Here is an 11,925-nt window from a genome sequence, read left to right on the forward strand (position 1 = left end):
TCCGTCCATGTTCTGATCATCCATTTTTTTGGGCGCACAGTGGAGAAATTTACAAAACTAAAAACATGGGAACATAATGGCTAATACAAATTAACTGGTTAATTAATCTGGTCAATTACCACAATTAAATTGGTATCAATATGTTGCATGTTATAATGGTTTCCACTGCACATCTGTTAACATTTACATAATGAAATTTAAAAGTGTTAATAATAGTCACATTCTACAGTTACGACTAAATTGAGACTATAAAGCAGGATCTATCAACAAAAATATTGGCGTCTAATCGTAGTTAACACAGCCTTGCGCTAGGGGGCAGTAGCATTCAACATGCGTGTCACCTAACCAAGAAAATACCCATAGAAGAAGATGGTTGACGGAACCTTACTATTGGCTTTTGGGAACACGAACTTATTTTGATGGAGCACACAGTCGACGAACCATGTCCTTCGCCACCAAATTATTTGAAATACTCTGAACACAACCAAGTAAGATCTTTCAAGATGCCGTGGCCATTTGGTTTAATTATTGTCCTTTTTTTTAATTTTTTTTTTAAGAATAAGTGGATGCGAATGTAAAGTTTGAGTGGTTATGAAGATACGAGTTCATCTAGCAGCAGCTCCACGAGTTGGAAAAAATGTACTGTTGAGAAACTGTAAAATTTAAGAGTTAACGTTTAGGTAAATTCATAAACTATAAAGTCAAAACTATTGAGGATCCTCTATCAGGTACACTAATACTATTAGAACGCTGTACTAGAAGAAAACTGTGGTGTGCTGTTTTGTATTTCAATGCGGATCCTCTACCAGTTACACTATATTCGCGTAGAATACTGTACTGTATATAAACTGTCATAGTCACAAGAGGCTTTGGCCTGGTGGGGTGGCCTGTGCGTGAGTGTCTGGTTGTGAGCTATGGTCGACAGCACCTCCTGTGTACGTGTGCTCATTGTTTTTGTGTTTTGCTGTTCTCCCGGCGTTCAGTAAACGGCTGGAAAGTGCATCAGCGACTGTGGCTTTCATTTTAGTTAAGTACAGTGGTAGCCTGATTTATGGATTCATTTAATTCATTGCGTAACCATGCTCACTCGTATTGCAAATCAGCGTTCCCCATTGAAATTAATGGAAATGCCATTAAACCGTTTTAGCTTCCCAAAAAACACCAACATTTTTGTCATGTGTTTTTAATTAGAAAAATATGGCTAAACTCTATTGTACTGTATAAAGATAGTCATAAAATAGGAAAAAAGAATGTAAAGAAATAAATATTTTTTTCACTTCACTGTCACCTCCCTTTCATCAGCTTACCCATTTTTCCATGGACATAGATGCACAACTTAGTAATTATTTTAACACTGTTAGTTGGCGTTACAGCCTTTATGGCCTCCTTCTGCTTCAGTATAGTACATATTGTAAAAGTACTGCGCTCGTAGTCAACTAAACACACCTCGCTCATGTTGTTTATATGATTTCAAGCTTTAATACAATGGGCATGAGCCGCTTCTGTTAAAAAAATGAATTTGGCAAAATACCTGCTCAAAAGATGAAAAATGCAAGCACAAAACTTGAACAACTGTACTTTCACTGCAAAGTAATCCCCGTGAACTGATGATGGCTGGATCTTGTGAAGTTGCGGGAAAAATTGACTGAGCGACAGCCTTCAATGTGAAAGAAGTTGAGGGAAGTCTTGAAGTTGGGGCACTCGTAAGTCAAGTTGACACTGTACAGGCCACTGTAAAAAGCCATAAAAAACAAACAAACAAAAAAACCACTTTAAAATAAAGATGGTATATGATATTTCACCCTTTACTACTTTATTCTTTTTCAGAGGGTGTGTAAGGAGTTTGTCTACAAGGATGGCGTCTCCTACCCTGACTGCTGATGTTCGTCTAGAAGTGTCCCAGTGTTTCCAGAGCCTCACTTTGTCAGCTCCAAAAGAAGATGCTATCCGTGCTCTTCAAACCCTCTGCTCTTACTTGGACGAAGCACCTGAGAATGCGAGCGCTTTGGTGCAAAAGGAAAATTTCCACAGGTCTCATTTCACTCGCACTCTTCAGTTCCTGGTTAAGAACATTCAAGCCGACTGGCTGCACGACCTGACTGTGGCACAGCGTTCGGAATTATGGGATGGCCTCTTCCTGCGTGGACCTCCTGAACAGGCTCTGCTGGTGCTGATGGAGGGAATCGGAGCGTTAAGGTACAAGGTGCATGGGAGACAACTTTATTTTTTTCTTTTAATATCAGGCACGGCGTTGACTTTTATTGCTCTGCAGACGACACCCAACTCTCGTTGTTCTAAAACTGGACAATCTAAATCAGTGGTTCTTAAACTGGCGGTCATGAGGCGAAGCTTGGGAATCCACAAAATAATTTGCAATCAATTGTTATGTTGTATCATTTAAAAGAGTGGGTACTATAAAACAGACAAACAAAACCAATTACGCATACCTACATATAATAGCTTTGGGCCAATAATAGCTCGGATATGCATTGGGACATCACTGCATGAATTATTTTTATTAGAACAAAAAGTGTAGTGTTAGAGGATAAAACGTGTCCACAGTCCTCTATTTTTAACGAAGCAGTGTTTTTTTTCCCCAGAATAAAATGTGTAGTATTATGAGAAGTGAGTTGTATTTTTTCAATTCACTTCCTACCACTGTTAAACTTTAATATTACAATGTTATGACTTGGAAAAATCCAACTTTATTCACGTTCGATTACTAACTTATACCCCAACAAAATAAGTTTTAGTTCTTGTAAAGATTTTTTTTTTTCTTGAAAAAGCAATTATGTTTTCTTAACATTGCAACATTTTTCTCTAAAAAGTATGATTTAAAAAAAAAAAATTATTGCAACATTACGCCCTTTTTCTCAAAAATAAGCAATTTTTAAATTACTATGGCATTTAGGTATACACGTGGTAGTTAAGTTTAATTGGTGTTCGGATTATGAGGGAGTCCTTGGAAAAATTGCAACTTTTTTTGTCATGGGATAGCACTTTTTTGGGGGAAAAAATATGAACGTTATCGTAACATTACGACTTTTTTTCTATAAAATAGGCAACCTTTTAATACCTATGGCATTTTGGGTTGCACATGGTTATGTTTGGTCGGCTTTAGGATTTTTAGCGGGTCGTTGGAAAAAAAGTCTTCGCTTTAAGGGGTCCCTGGACCCGAAAAGTTTGAGTAGGTGTTAACTTTTTTTTGTGGATTGTGCAGCATGTTTTTTTTGTGTTTTTTTTTAAGTAACTTGTTTAAAAAAGTTATTATCTGATGTTATCTACTTTCCAGACCAGGTTCAAATCTGGACCACTTGGTCAGCATCACAGAGAGATTCATCAAGAGCGGTCGCATGGCTGTACTGCTGTGGTCCTACTGTCCGGCCGCGGGTCCCGCAGACTCCCCCCAGCTCCGAGAGGCCCTCGTGTCACGTATTGTGGCGCTGCCTGACCTCACTGCCAATAAACTGCAACACAAAAACAAATCCTCCTTCCTTCCTCAGCAGTACTATCCTCTGCTGGCTAAAGAGATGCTCACCGCCTTGGAGCGGACATGCAAGGCGCTCAAAGGTAAGAGATTCGTGTTCTTTGAGCCGGGGGTTCGCACACTTTTTGAGTCCACTGATCATTTACAGGGGATCATTTTTTTCCAAAGGGCCCCCTCATCAGAGGTGGATAGTAACGTGCTAACTCTATTGCGTTACATTTATTAAGTAACTTTTTGGATGATTTTGTACGAGTAGTTTTAATGCAAGGTACCTTTTTTCTTTTTACTTGAGTATTTGTGTTTGTAGTTATGATATACAAATATGTATTTGTTGTGTATTTCTTGTGGTATATTTGCCAGATGGCACGAGCTGTTCCTTGACTTTTGTGGCTCAGACACTTGGAAAACTCTGTGCCCAAGGACATAGTGGTAAGTTTATGTAAAGTACATATTCGGAAGCGTTAATTTTTATTGAAACACTAAAACCCCATGTAATCGACTATGCCAATAAAAGAACTGAACAGATGGTGCTTGAGGAGTTAAAAAAAAACAACGTTATGTAATGTTAAATAATTCCCCATGAGGAATCGTTTAATGCTGTTTAATAAAAAAAAAAAAAAAACACTTTTGCTTGAGAGCTTTTGTAAAAATGAGACCCCTAGTTATTTGAGTGCTCAAGTGTCACTTTTTGTTGTAATCCTCTCACCAGGTTTGTTGCTGCCAGCGATGACTCCCAAAATGTCCAGCTCCACACGCACAGACATGGTGTGGCAGAGGGTTTGCTGGAAGCTGCTGGAAAACGTTCCCCAGCGCTGGATGGAGAGTGTGCTCACCGGCCTGGTTCAGGCTGTCCGTGGGTGAGGCCGCTGGGATATCCCACTTAGTTCTCAGGCTAGAAACAAGAGCTTCAAACCAAGCAATCCCCACCAACAGCATAAAACATTGCAACGACTTAACGCCAAACCAAAACAACTTCCTCGGTTCGAAATGGGAATGGAGGAATCACAGTTTATCGAATTCCATCTCCTTATCCCAAATAAAAACACCAAGACAACAAAAACAACCTTCCCTCTCACGCAACAAATTGTGGATGTTGTTTTATCTTATTATATAACACTAATTTCATGGGGCTTTCATTTTTCAGGCCTGATGCTTTGGGTAGAATCATGGGGAATCTTGTGTTAACAAATAAGACGGCCCAGTTTGTCATCACGCATAAAGTGCTGCTGCTGCAATATAAATTTGAGGTAAGATATGACTTCAACTATAACTCGTAAACCAAATGTCATGATGCATTTATTTTTTTCTACCCAGACTCGCACGTTGAGAGTGATTCTGGGTTACCTCGCTGCAGACAAGGAGAGAAGACCGCTGCTTATCCAAGTGAGTGCACTGAATGTTTTGTAAACCAGTGTTTGCCAGCCTTTATTGAGCCAAGGCACATGTTTTACATTAAAATAAAATTGTTAATATACTGCAAACTATGATCCCTAAACAGTTTAGTATATTTTCAACCACATCTAACAAGAATACCCTTCAAAATAAATGGCTTACAGATGATTTGATAAAAAAAAAATATATATATGTGGCCCAGGCTAAACGTAGCTCCTCCCCTTACACAAAAAGATCTTCTCTCAGTTGAGATGTGTCACTTCAGCAATACTTCCATTTCACCAATTTCTACTTTCGTAATATCCAGGACTTTGGTGCCATCTTGTGGCATATTAGGGAGCCACAGACAGGACACAAAAATCCTAGTCTTCCTGTGATTGCAATCGTGTGTTTTTGTATTCTTAGGTGTTACGGTCGGTGTCCCAAGCATGGGCCAACCCCAGCGCGGTGAAACACACTCCCCTGGAGCAGCAACTGTATGTCAGCAAGGCCCTGCTGCTGTGTGTCAGTCTGCTGGAGGACGCCGAGCTGCAGGAGCTACGTTCAGGTGCCACTCTCCCCATATAAGTTGAGAACTTTGTGGCTAATACTGTGACGTCCCGAATGTGCATAAAAACTGGGAAATCCCCCGGTGAAACCGACGTCCAAACAATCTTTTTGCCACTGACTCTTTTCTGCTCCATTGTTTCCTGTTTGCTTTTCTCGCGTGTTTGTTTTGTTCCACAATTGTGACATTTGTCGCCTTTTGATGACGTATAGGTCGGATGGGCGCCCCGTGAGCATCAGTACTGCACTTGTGTCGATTACATATCGGATTTTTGGCCACATGCGAAAGAGGCCTGGGTTGGATATGAAAAAATTGGAATTGCGCTGTTCACATTGGCATGAAAGAATCTGATACATGTCTCATTGGGAAGAAAAAAATCGGAATAGACCTGCAGTGGGAACATGACCTATGTCTATAACAGTATGTCTTTGCTTCCCATAACAAGGCTTCTCATTTTTAATCCCATTAATTTAGAAATATTTTTTTTCTTTTATTGTTTTTTGTCCCCCCCCCCCCCCACCCACAGAACTGCTGCAGTGCATGTTGGGAGGCATGCAGAGCCACCTGGACAGCAACTTGGTGCGCATTAGGCATATTGGCATGGTAGTGGGGGAGTGTCTGAGCTCCCGCATGAATATCAACGGAACCAAGCTCCAATTTGAGGTCAGTGATTAATTGAGACGTAGACAAACGGTCTTGAAAGATTCCGCCGTAATCCCCTGCATATCCATGGGTCCCTTTTTGCAAATTCACCCATCCTCCTTTATTTCCTAAAAAAATTACTTATTTGTAGATATTGTTGTACTCTTTGCAAAATGGCCAAAGCCATCAGTGATTTTCAAATAGCGGTATGCGGGTTCTGCCACCATATTGGGGCATCTACAGGAAATTACAAACCATTTTAGGGAGGCCTTCAATTGCTTTCAGCTTTTTGCGATTCGTGGCAGGGCTCAGTTCCCTCCATAATTTTTTAAAGTTTCTCTTCTTTAAGTGGAATGGTGTAATACTTTAGTGATTCCCAACCACGTGTGAAATTATCCAATTTTACTCAATTGGTCTGAAAAGTGTTATTTATTTACTAGATGCACCTGTTGCCATTCATACAACAGAATCAGTCATGGCACGCACACACTGAAGAATTAAATTTGGGAATAAATTGAGACAAGCTCATCATTATTTCAGTAAATATACTTTTTGTGTCATTTTTGTCTGGTGGTGTGCTGTGAGATTTTTGTACCTTTGGCCAATAAAGGTTGGGGAATATTACTGCTTAGAGTGAAATGCATACATTTGAACTTTTTGTGCTTCCTGAGCATGATACAGTCCCCCCAAAAATCTAAATAATCATCAATTGCTATCATTTTTTGCTGTAGTTTGAACAGGATGAGGAAACTCGAGAGCTGGTTTCTCTCATGACTCCTATTAACATGGACGAATCAGAACCTGAATCGGAAGATGGGTAAATAACTCAACAATTACAAGCAAGTTGGAAGCCAATCCCGCAGTTCAGTGTCGTGAATAACTGTTTACTGGTTTTATTTAATATCACGTGCAGGGTCAGCCCTCCTCAAGAGATCAGAGAAAATCCACCAATTTACAATGATTCATCACCAAATGAACAAGAAACGAGATCATCCAAAAATGAGCCAGACTCTGACCTGGATAGGTAGGTATTAGCCGTGCTAATACACATTTTCAATGACTAGGATTTATCCCCAGTCTGGCACATTTTTGGATTAGTTTTTTTTTTTTTTTTTTTTTTTTGGCTATTGTACAGTTTTTCTTTCTCAGACTATCCTTTGACTTTAGCAGTCTTTCTCAACATCAAGTCAAGAATTGTGCCTATTTTTTTAATGATAACACTACTCACAAAATGTAAGGGATATTAGGGTACGCTCGTGACTTTTTCCGTTCAGTTCCATGTTAGAGGAGAGCAAGTTGTGCAAAAAGTCCTGAAACATTGAACAGTGAATTCCGATGTTTGGAGAAGTCAAATTAAATGAATCTGTAAAGGTTCTGATGCATTTTATGTTCATCATTTTTACTCATGCAGGTAGTGTTGTTAAGTGTGTCTTTTACTATTGCAGTGATGACGAGTTCACGCCTTATGACATGTCTGGAGATCAGGAAATAAATAAAGCTTCACCACCACGCTACCTCCGAGATTGTCTAGAAAGTATGTTTCCAAACTTTTGGTCTTTTTTTCCCCACATCATCGTATCATTTCATCATGTCCCGACTCCCAACCTTTTCTTATACATCCAGATTTAATTTCCTCCGAAGACCCGGAGCGCGTGGAGCTCAGCTTGATGGTTACCGAGAGTCTGGTGAGAAAGAACGTCTTCGCAGCCAAGGAGGTACAATGGCGACACACAGCACAAGTAATCTACGTACACAGTGCATCTAAAAGGAAATGTCTTTTTCCCCCCATATGTACAGTGAAATCCTCATAGAAACTAGCATGGATGTCGCTGTAATTGGAAACCTTTAAACAAATGTTTGAACACAAGCAGTAGCAACATATCATTCAATACTCACAGGCATTTTTATTGAATCCTCTGTGAAAAATGACGTTGCAGTTTAGTTGAGACAATCATCTGTTTCATCCTTAAATCTAAATGTAGTATGTCTGCTTGTATTATGCTGCCCCCTGCTGGCCAAGGCATGCACACTCGAATGAGCAGCACAATGCCTGTTGAATTATCATGATGCACAAACAGTTCCATTCCCTACATTCTATTAAATGATGTTTTATAAAGTACAATACTGGAGAATGCTATTTAAAATGTTTATTTTACTACAGGGAGACAGGGAAAACACAGGGATTAATGACATTTCCATTGATTTCCGGAAGGAAAGATAATTCAAGATGATTTGAGTTACGAGCGTTGTCATGGAATTAATTAAACCCATAAGTAAAAGCACCACTGTAGGGAAAGTGGAAAGTCTATGTCAGTGGTTCTCAAACCACCTCAAAAAAATACTTGGCTCTTCCAAGCACCATGATCATGACCAACATTAAAATACAGTAACATAGTAGGCCTACATGTTGAGCAAAAACAAGGTGGCAGTTTTATTCCTATTCCTATTCTGGCTAGTGAGTGTATGATTGACAGTCAGTGTTGTGTTTCTTTAGGTCAGTGTCCAGCTAACCAAAGTTCTGCTTCACATGGAGGATAAATACAACATAAATGGCTTCCTGGCTCTCAGGCAGGCCACCATGGTGGCGATTGTGGTCACTGACTGCATCCCGGTATTGTCCGCCGCCTCTTCCACATGAGACTATCACAGATTGAAACTCATTTCATGACATTTTAAGAAGCCTAACTGTTTGTTGATGATTGATTCCAGGTGACCGAGTACCTGACTACAGAGTTCTACTCCTTAAACTACAGTCTTCGCCAGCGCCTGGATATTTTAGAGGTCTTAAAAAAAAAAAAACTCAAGCCAAATAATGCTTTTTTGGGTCTCCAAAATGGGTCCAAAACTGTGCTCTAAATAAAATGCTGTCTTATTCTTCAGGTTCTTGCTGTGGCAGCTCAGGAGCTGTCGTTGCCAACCCCGGGAAACGCGAATCCGATTGTAGCCACAGATGTCACACCAGACTCTGCTAACAACTCGGCTCACTGGCAGCAGGTTGTTGAGAAGCGCATTCAGGCAAAGACGAAGCGCATCAGTAAGGTATTTCAACCACAAACACTACTGTTCAAAGGTTTGGGGTCGCCCAGCCAATTTCCAAATTGTAAACAGGTGGTTGCAAAAGGAGGAATAATGTTCTGATTATGAAAAAAGAGCTTCAGCTTTATTAAGTAACAATTAGAATAGCATGCAAATGATCATTAAGTACAATCTCTCTCTATTCTCCTAGCTAGATAGCTAGATACATAATTGATTTATCCGTAAGGGAAATTCACATTCTTACAGGGAGCCGTCCAGCCTCCAGCAAAGGCCGCAGCCAACCGTTACGCACCGGTTGCTGGATATTTCTTCTTTCCTCTACTCAGAAATTATGACAAGTGAGTCAGAAGATTTCCCCCGTACAAATGCATGATCATCTTTTGAGCTTTGAGCAATTACAAATGTGTGTTCATCTCATGTTTACCAGGCCTCAGGTGACCTTCGACTTGTTGGGAAGTGACCACCTGGTGTTGGGCAGGTTGATCCACACCTTGGGCGTCTTCATGCATTTGGCAGTGAATGCACCGGTATTTATATCGTTACAATAAACAAACCCCATGTCCCCCTAAATTATGTTATTAATGGTATTGATGACATTATTTTCAATTTTTTTCTCCTGCAGGTTGCTGCACAGATGGGTCGAGCTCTGCTTGACTTTGTGTGGACGGTGCGCTACCAAACTGACCAGTAAGTAATTGTGCTTGAAAAATGTGCTTTCATTTGTAGCATCCAATTTTTCAATGTTTGACAAGAACTTGAATTTTGGCATCAGTCAAGTTACTCTCGCAAACAAATAGTGTGGATAGGGGCAACATGTTGGACTACTGATAATCATGTCTGCCTCACAGTTGGGAGGTTCGGGGTTCAAATCTTGGTTCTGGCCTTCCTAAAAGCATACGTTAGCTTCATTGAAGACAAGTCGTCCATAGGTGTGAACGTCAGTAATCTGTATGGGCCCTTTGTTGGATTTTGCCATTATGCATAATACCGCCAACTATCAAAATATTAGTAATACATTCAAAACCGTGATAATAACTATGCAATTTACCAGGGCTGTACTGTGTTGGAAAATCGTGAAGCTGATCTTAAGTTTAAAAACAAACAATAAATGTGGGCGCTACAGAAGATTTGCTGTATGTGTTGGATCCGTAACAAGCAAAGTTTTGTTTATTTTATTTGAAGGCTGGTAAGACGAGGCGTCCTCTTTGCCGTCTGCTCTGTGTTTATGAGCATGCCCAGTCAAAACCTACTGGTGGACCTTGCAGACCAGCTTTTTGAAACCAGATCTTGGTTGGCAGGTAAATAAATAAATAATGTATTTCCCTTTCAGTGAAACACACAATCACATATATAAATGGACTCAACCATTTACAGAATGCATACACAGCTGTGCTGGTTTCTCGGAAGAGGACAAGGATCCAGGATGTCCTGGAATGCACATATTGTCTATGCCGTGATTGGTTTATTTATGTATTTATTTTATTCATCTTGCAGCTATAAGTATTTTATGAATATATTTACCTGGGGCTGAATCACCATTTCCTGTTACACGCTAGAGATGCACTTTGACAAAGAAAATCGTTTTATGTTTGTTTGCTGTGCTATGTGTTGTACTCCCAAGATGTGGCCGAGGGTGACCTGGATGCAGATTGCCAGAGTTTGGCCGTGCAGTGTCTGGTGCTGCTGGATAAGAGCCTGAAGAAACAGCTCCAAAGTCCGCAAGCCCTCAGCATAGAATCATGATGACCAACAACAACGACAACAACAACAAGAAAAACGCACCAAGTCAAAGAGAACACTCTGTCCTCACAAGGACTGCAGGTGTTGATGATGATGATCAAGGAAGCGGATGACAGCAATGCCCCTGAGAGCGGGAGGACTTTTTTCCTTCCTGGAACATGAGACCAAGAAAATGAAAAAGAAAGCACGTCTTGTCCCTCGGTTCTGTATCTGTGTGTATATGCCTTAACAGTACACACAATTTCTACATCTAATTTTCGTTCAAACTTCGACTCGTGGTCAAACCAGATAAAATGTGGCTAAAAAGGAGAAATATTATTCCATTTTATTGGTTAATATTGTGTGAAGAGGATATCCTTTATATAGTAGAGGCATGTCCTTTTGTCTCTTTCCTGTACAAACAGATCTCACTATTGGGGTTGTTTGTTCTCAAAGGACATCCTGTGAATATTTATGTAAAGAACGAAGTCGTACACACAGTGGAAAAATAAATTGCGCTTCCTCCTGTGACATAAATGGACGGTTTCACATGAGAATGAGTTCTCTAAAATTCTGTTTCTCTAAGAAACTGCAAAAGATAACAATTTGTAGTATCTATTTAGATTTTTGTTTACCCCAACTCAAATACTTGCATATATTCATATACACTATTTTCTAGGGACTCTGAATTGTCATCACTTAACATTCGTCATACATTGAATGATGAACATGCGGTGGCCTCAGTTATTTATCATCAATTGAAATTTTGATGTAAGTGTTTTTGGAAAAAATGGTAGACATGCTTCAGAAACATCACTTGTGCAATAGTTCATGTATTTGCATTTGGTACACTTGTGTCCCATACAGAGTTCACACACGCTATTAGGTTTGAAACGGGAAGTGTATAGTTCTTCATGTTGTTGCTACTTTGGTTACTCCATAAACAAACACAGTGCAGCTCACCCTCTGTCTACTGATGTCCCTAATAGCGTATGCTTTTGGCGCTACGTCGTACTCATTTGAATATCAATGCAGATCGAAAGGAAACTAGCGAGGCACTAACAGCGTCTTGCAGATATATTGGTACCCGAGTTTTTCGAGA

The 11,925-nt window shown here is 40.0% G+C and overlaps 1 protein-coding gene across 3 annotated transcripts; it reads left to right on the plus strand.

Moving 5' to 3' along the window:
• Window positions 1–330: 330 nt before the first annotated feature.
• Window positions 331–11,785, plus strand: telo2 (TEL2, telomere maintenance 2, homolog (S. cerevisiae)). Of its 3 annotated transcripts, XM_061755081.1 has the most exons (22): window positions 419–488; window positions 1,592–1,703; window positions 1,828–2,196; window positions 3,293–3,570; window positions 3,848–3,916; window positions 4,197–4,344; window positions 4,632–4,734; window positions 4,802–4,870; window positions 5,285–5,426; window positions 5,953–6,089; window positions 6,800–6,885; window positions 6,982–7,092; window positions 7,514–7,602; window positions 7,692–7,783; window positions 8,563–8,679; window positions 8,778–8,849; window positions 8,949–9,107; window positions 9,351–9,442; window positions 9,532–9,631; window positions 9,727–9,791; window positions 10,287–10,402; window positions 10,726–11,785. In XM_061755081.1, exons 3-22 carry the CDS (start codon window positions 1,856–1,858, stop codon window positions 10,845–10,847), a joined length of 2,508 nt encoding a protein of 835 aa, XP_061611065.1. In that variant the 5' UTR covers window positions 419–488; window positions 1,592–1,703; window positions 1,828–1,855; the 3' UTR covers window positions 10,848–11,785. The 3 variants fall into 3 exon arrangements, with proteins under 3 accessions (XP_061611064.1, XP_061611065.1, XP_061611066.1); XM_061755080.1 differs by lacking the exon at window positions 1,592–1,703 and having other exon boundaries at window positions 331–488; XM_061755082.1 differs by lacking the exons at window positions 419–488; window positions 1,592–1,703 and adding an exon at window positions 562–728.
• The last annotated feature ends 140 nt before the right edge of the window (window positions 11,786–11,925 follow it).

Source organism: Phyllopteryx taeniolatus, chromosome 19, assembly GCF_024500385.1.
Source record: "Phyllopteryx taeniolatus isolate TA_2022b chromosome 19, UOR_Ptae_1.2, whole genome shotgun sequence".
NCBI lineage: Eukaryota > Metazoa > Chordata > Actinopteri > Syngnathiformes > Syngnathidae > Phyllopteryx > Phyllopteryx taeniolatus.

What these genes read in the sequence shown, in the direction of transcription:
- telo2 (XM_061755080.1), top strand. Translation starts at nt 1,856, where the DNA reads ATGGCGTCTCCTACCCTGACTGCTGATGTTCGTCTAGAAGTGTCCCAG. An exon ending in CTGTGCCCAAGGACATAGTG is followed by an intron (nt 3,917 to 4,196) that starts GTAAGTTTATGT and finishes TCCTCTCACCAG; the next exon opens with GTTTGTTGCTGCCAGCGATG. An exon ending in GAACCAAGCTCCAATTTGAG is followed by an intron (nt 6,090 to 6,799) that starts GTCAGTGATTAA and finishes TTTTTGCTGTAG; the next exon opens with TTTGAACAGGATGAGGAAAC.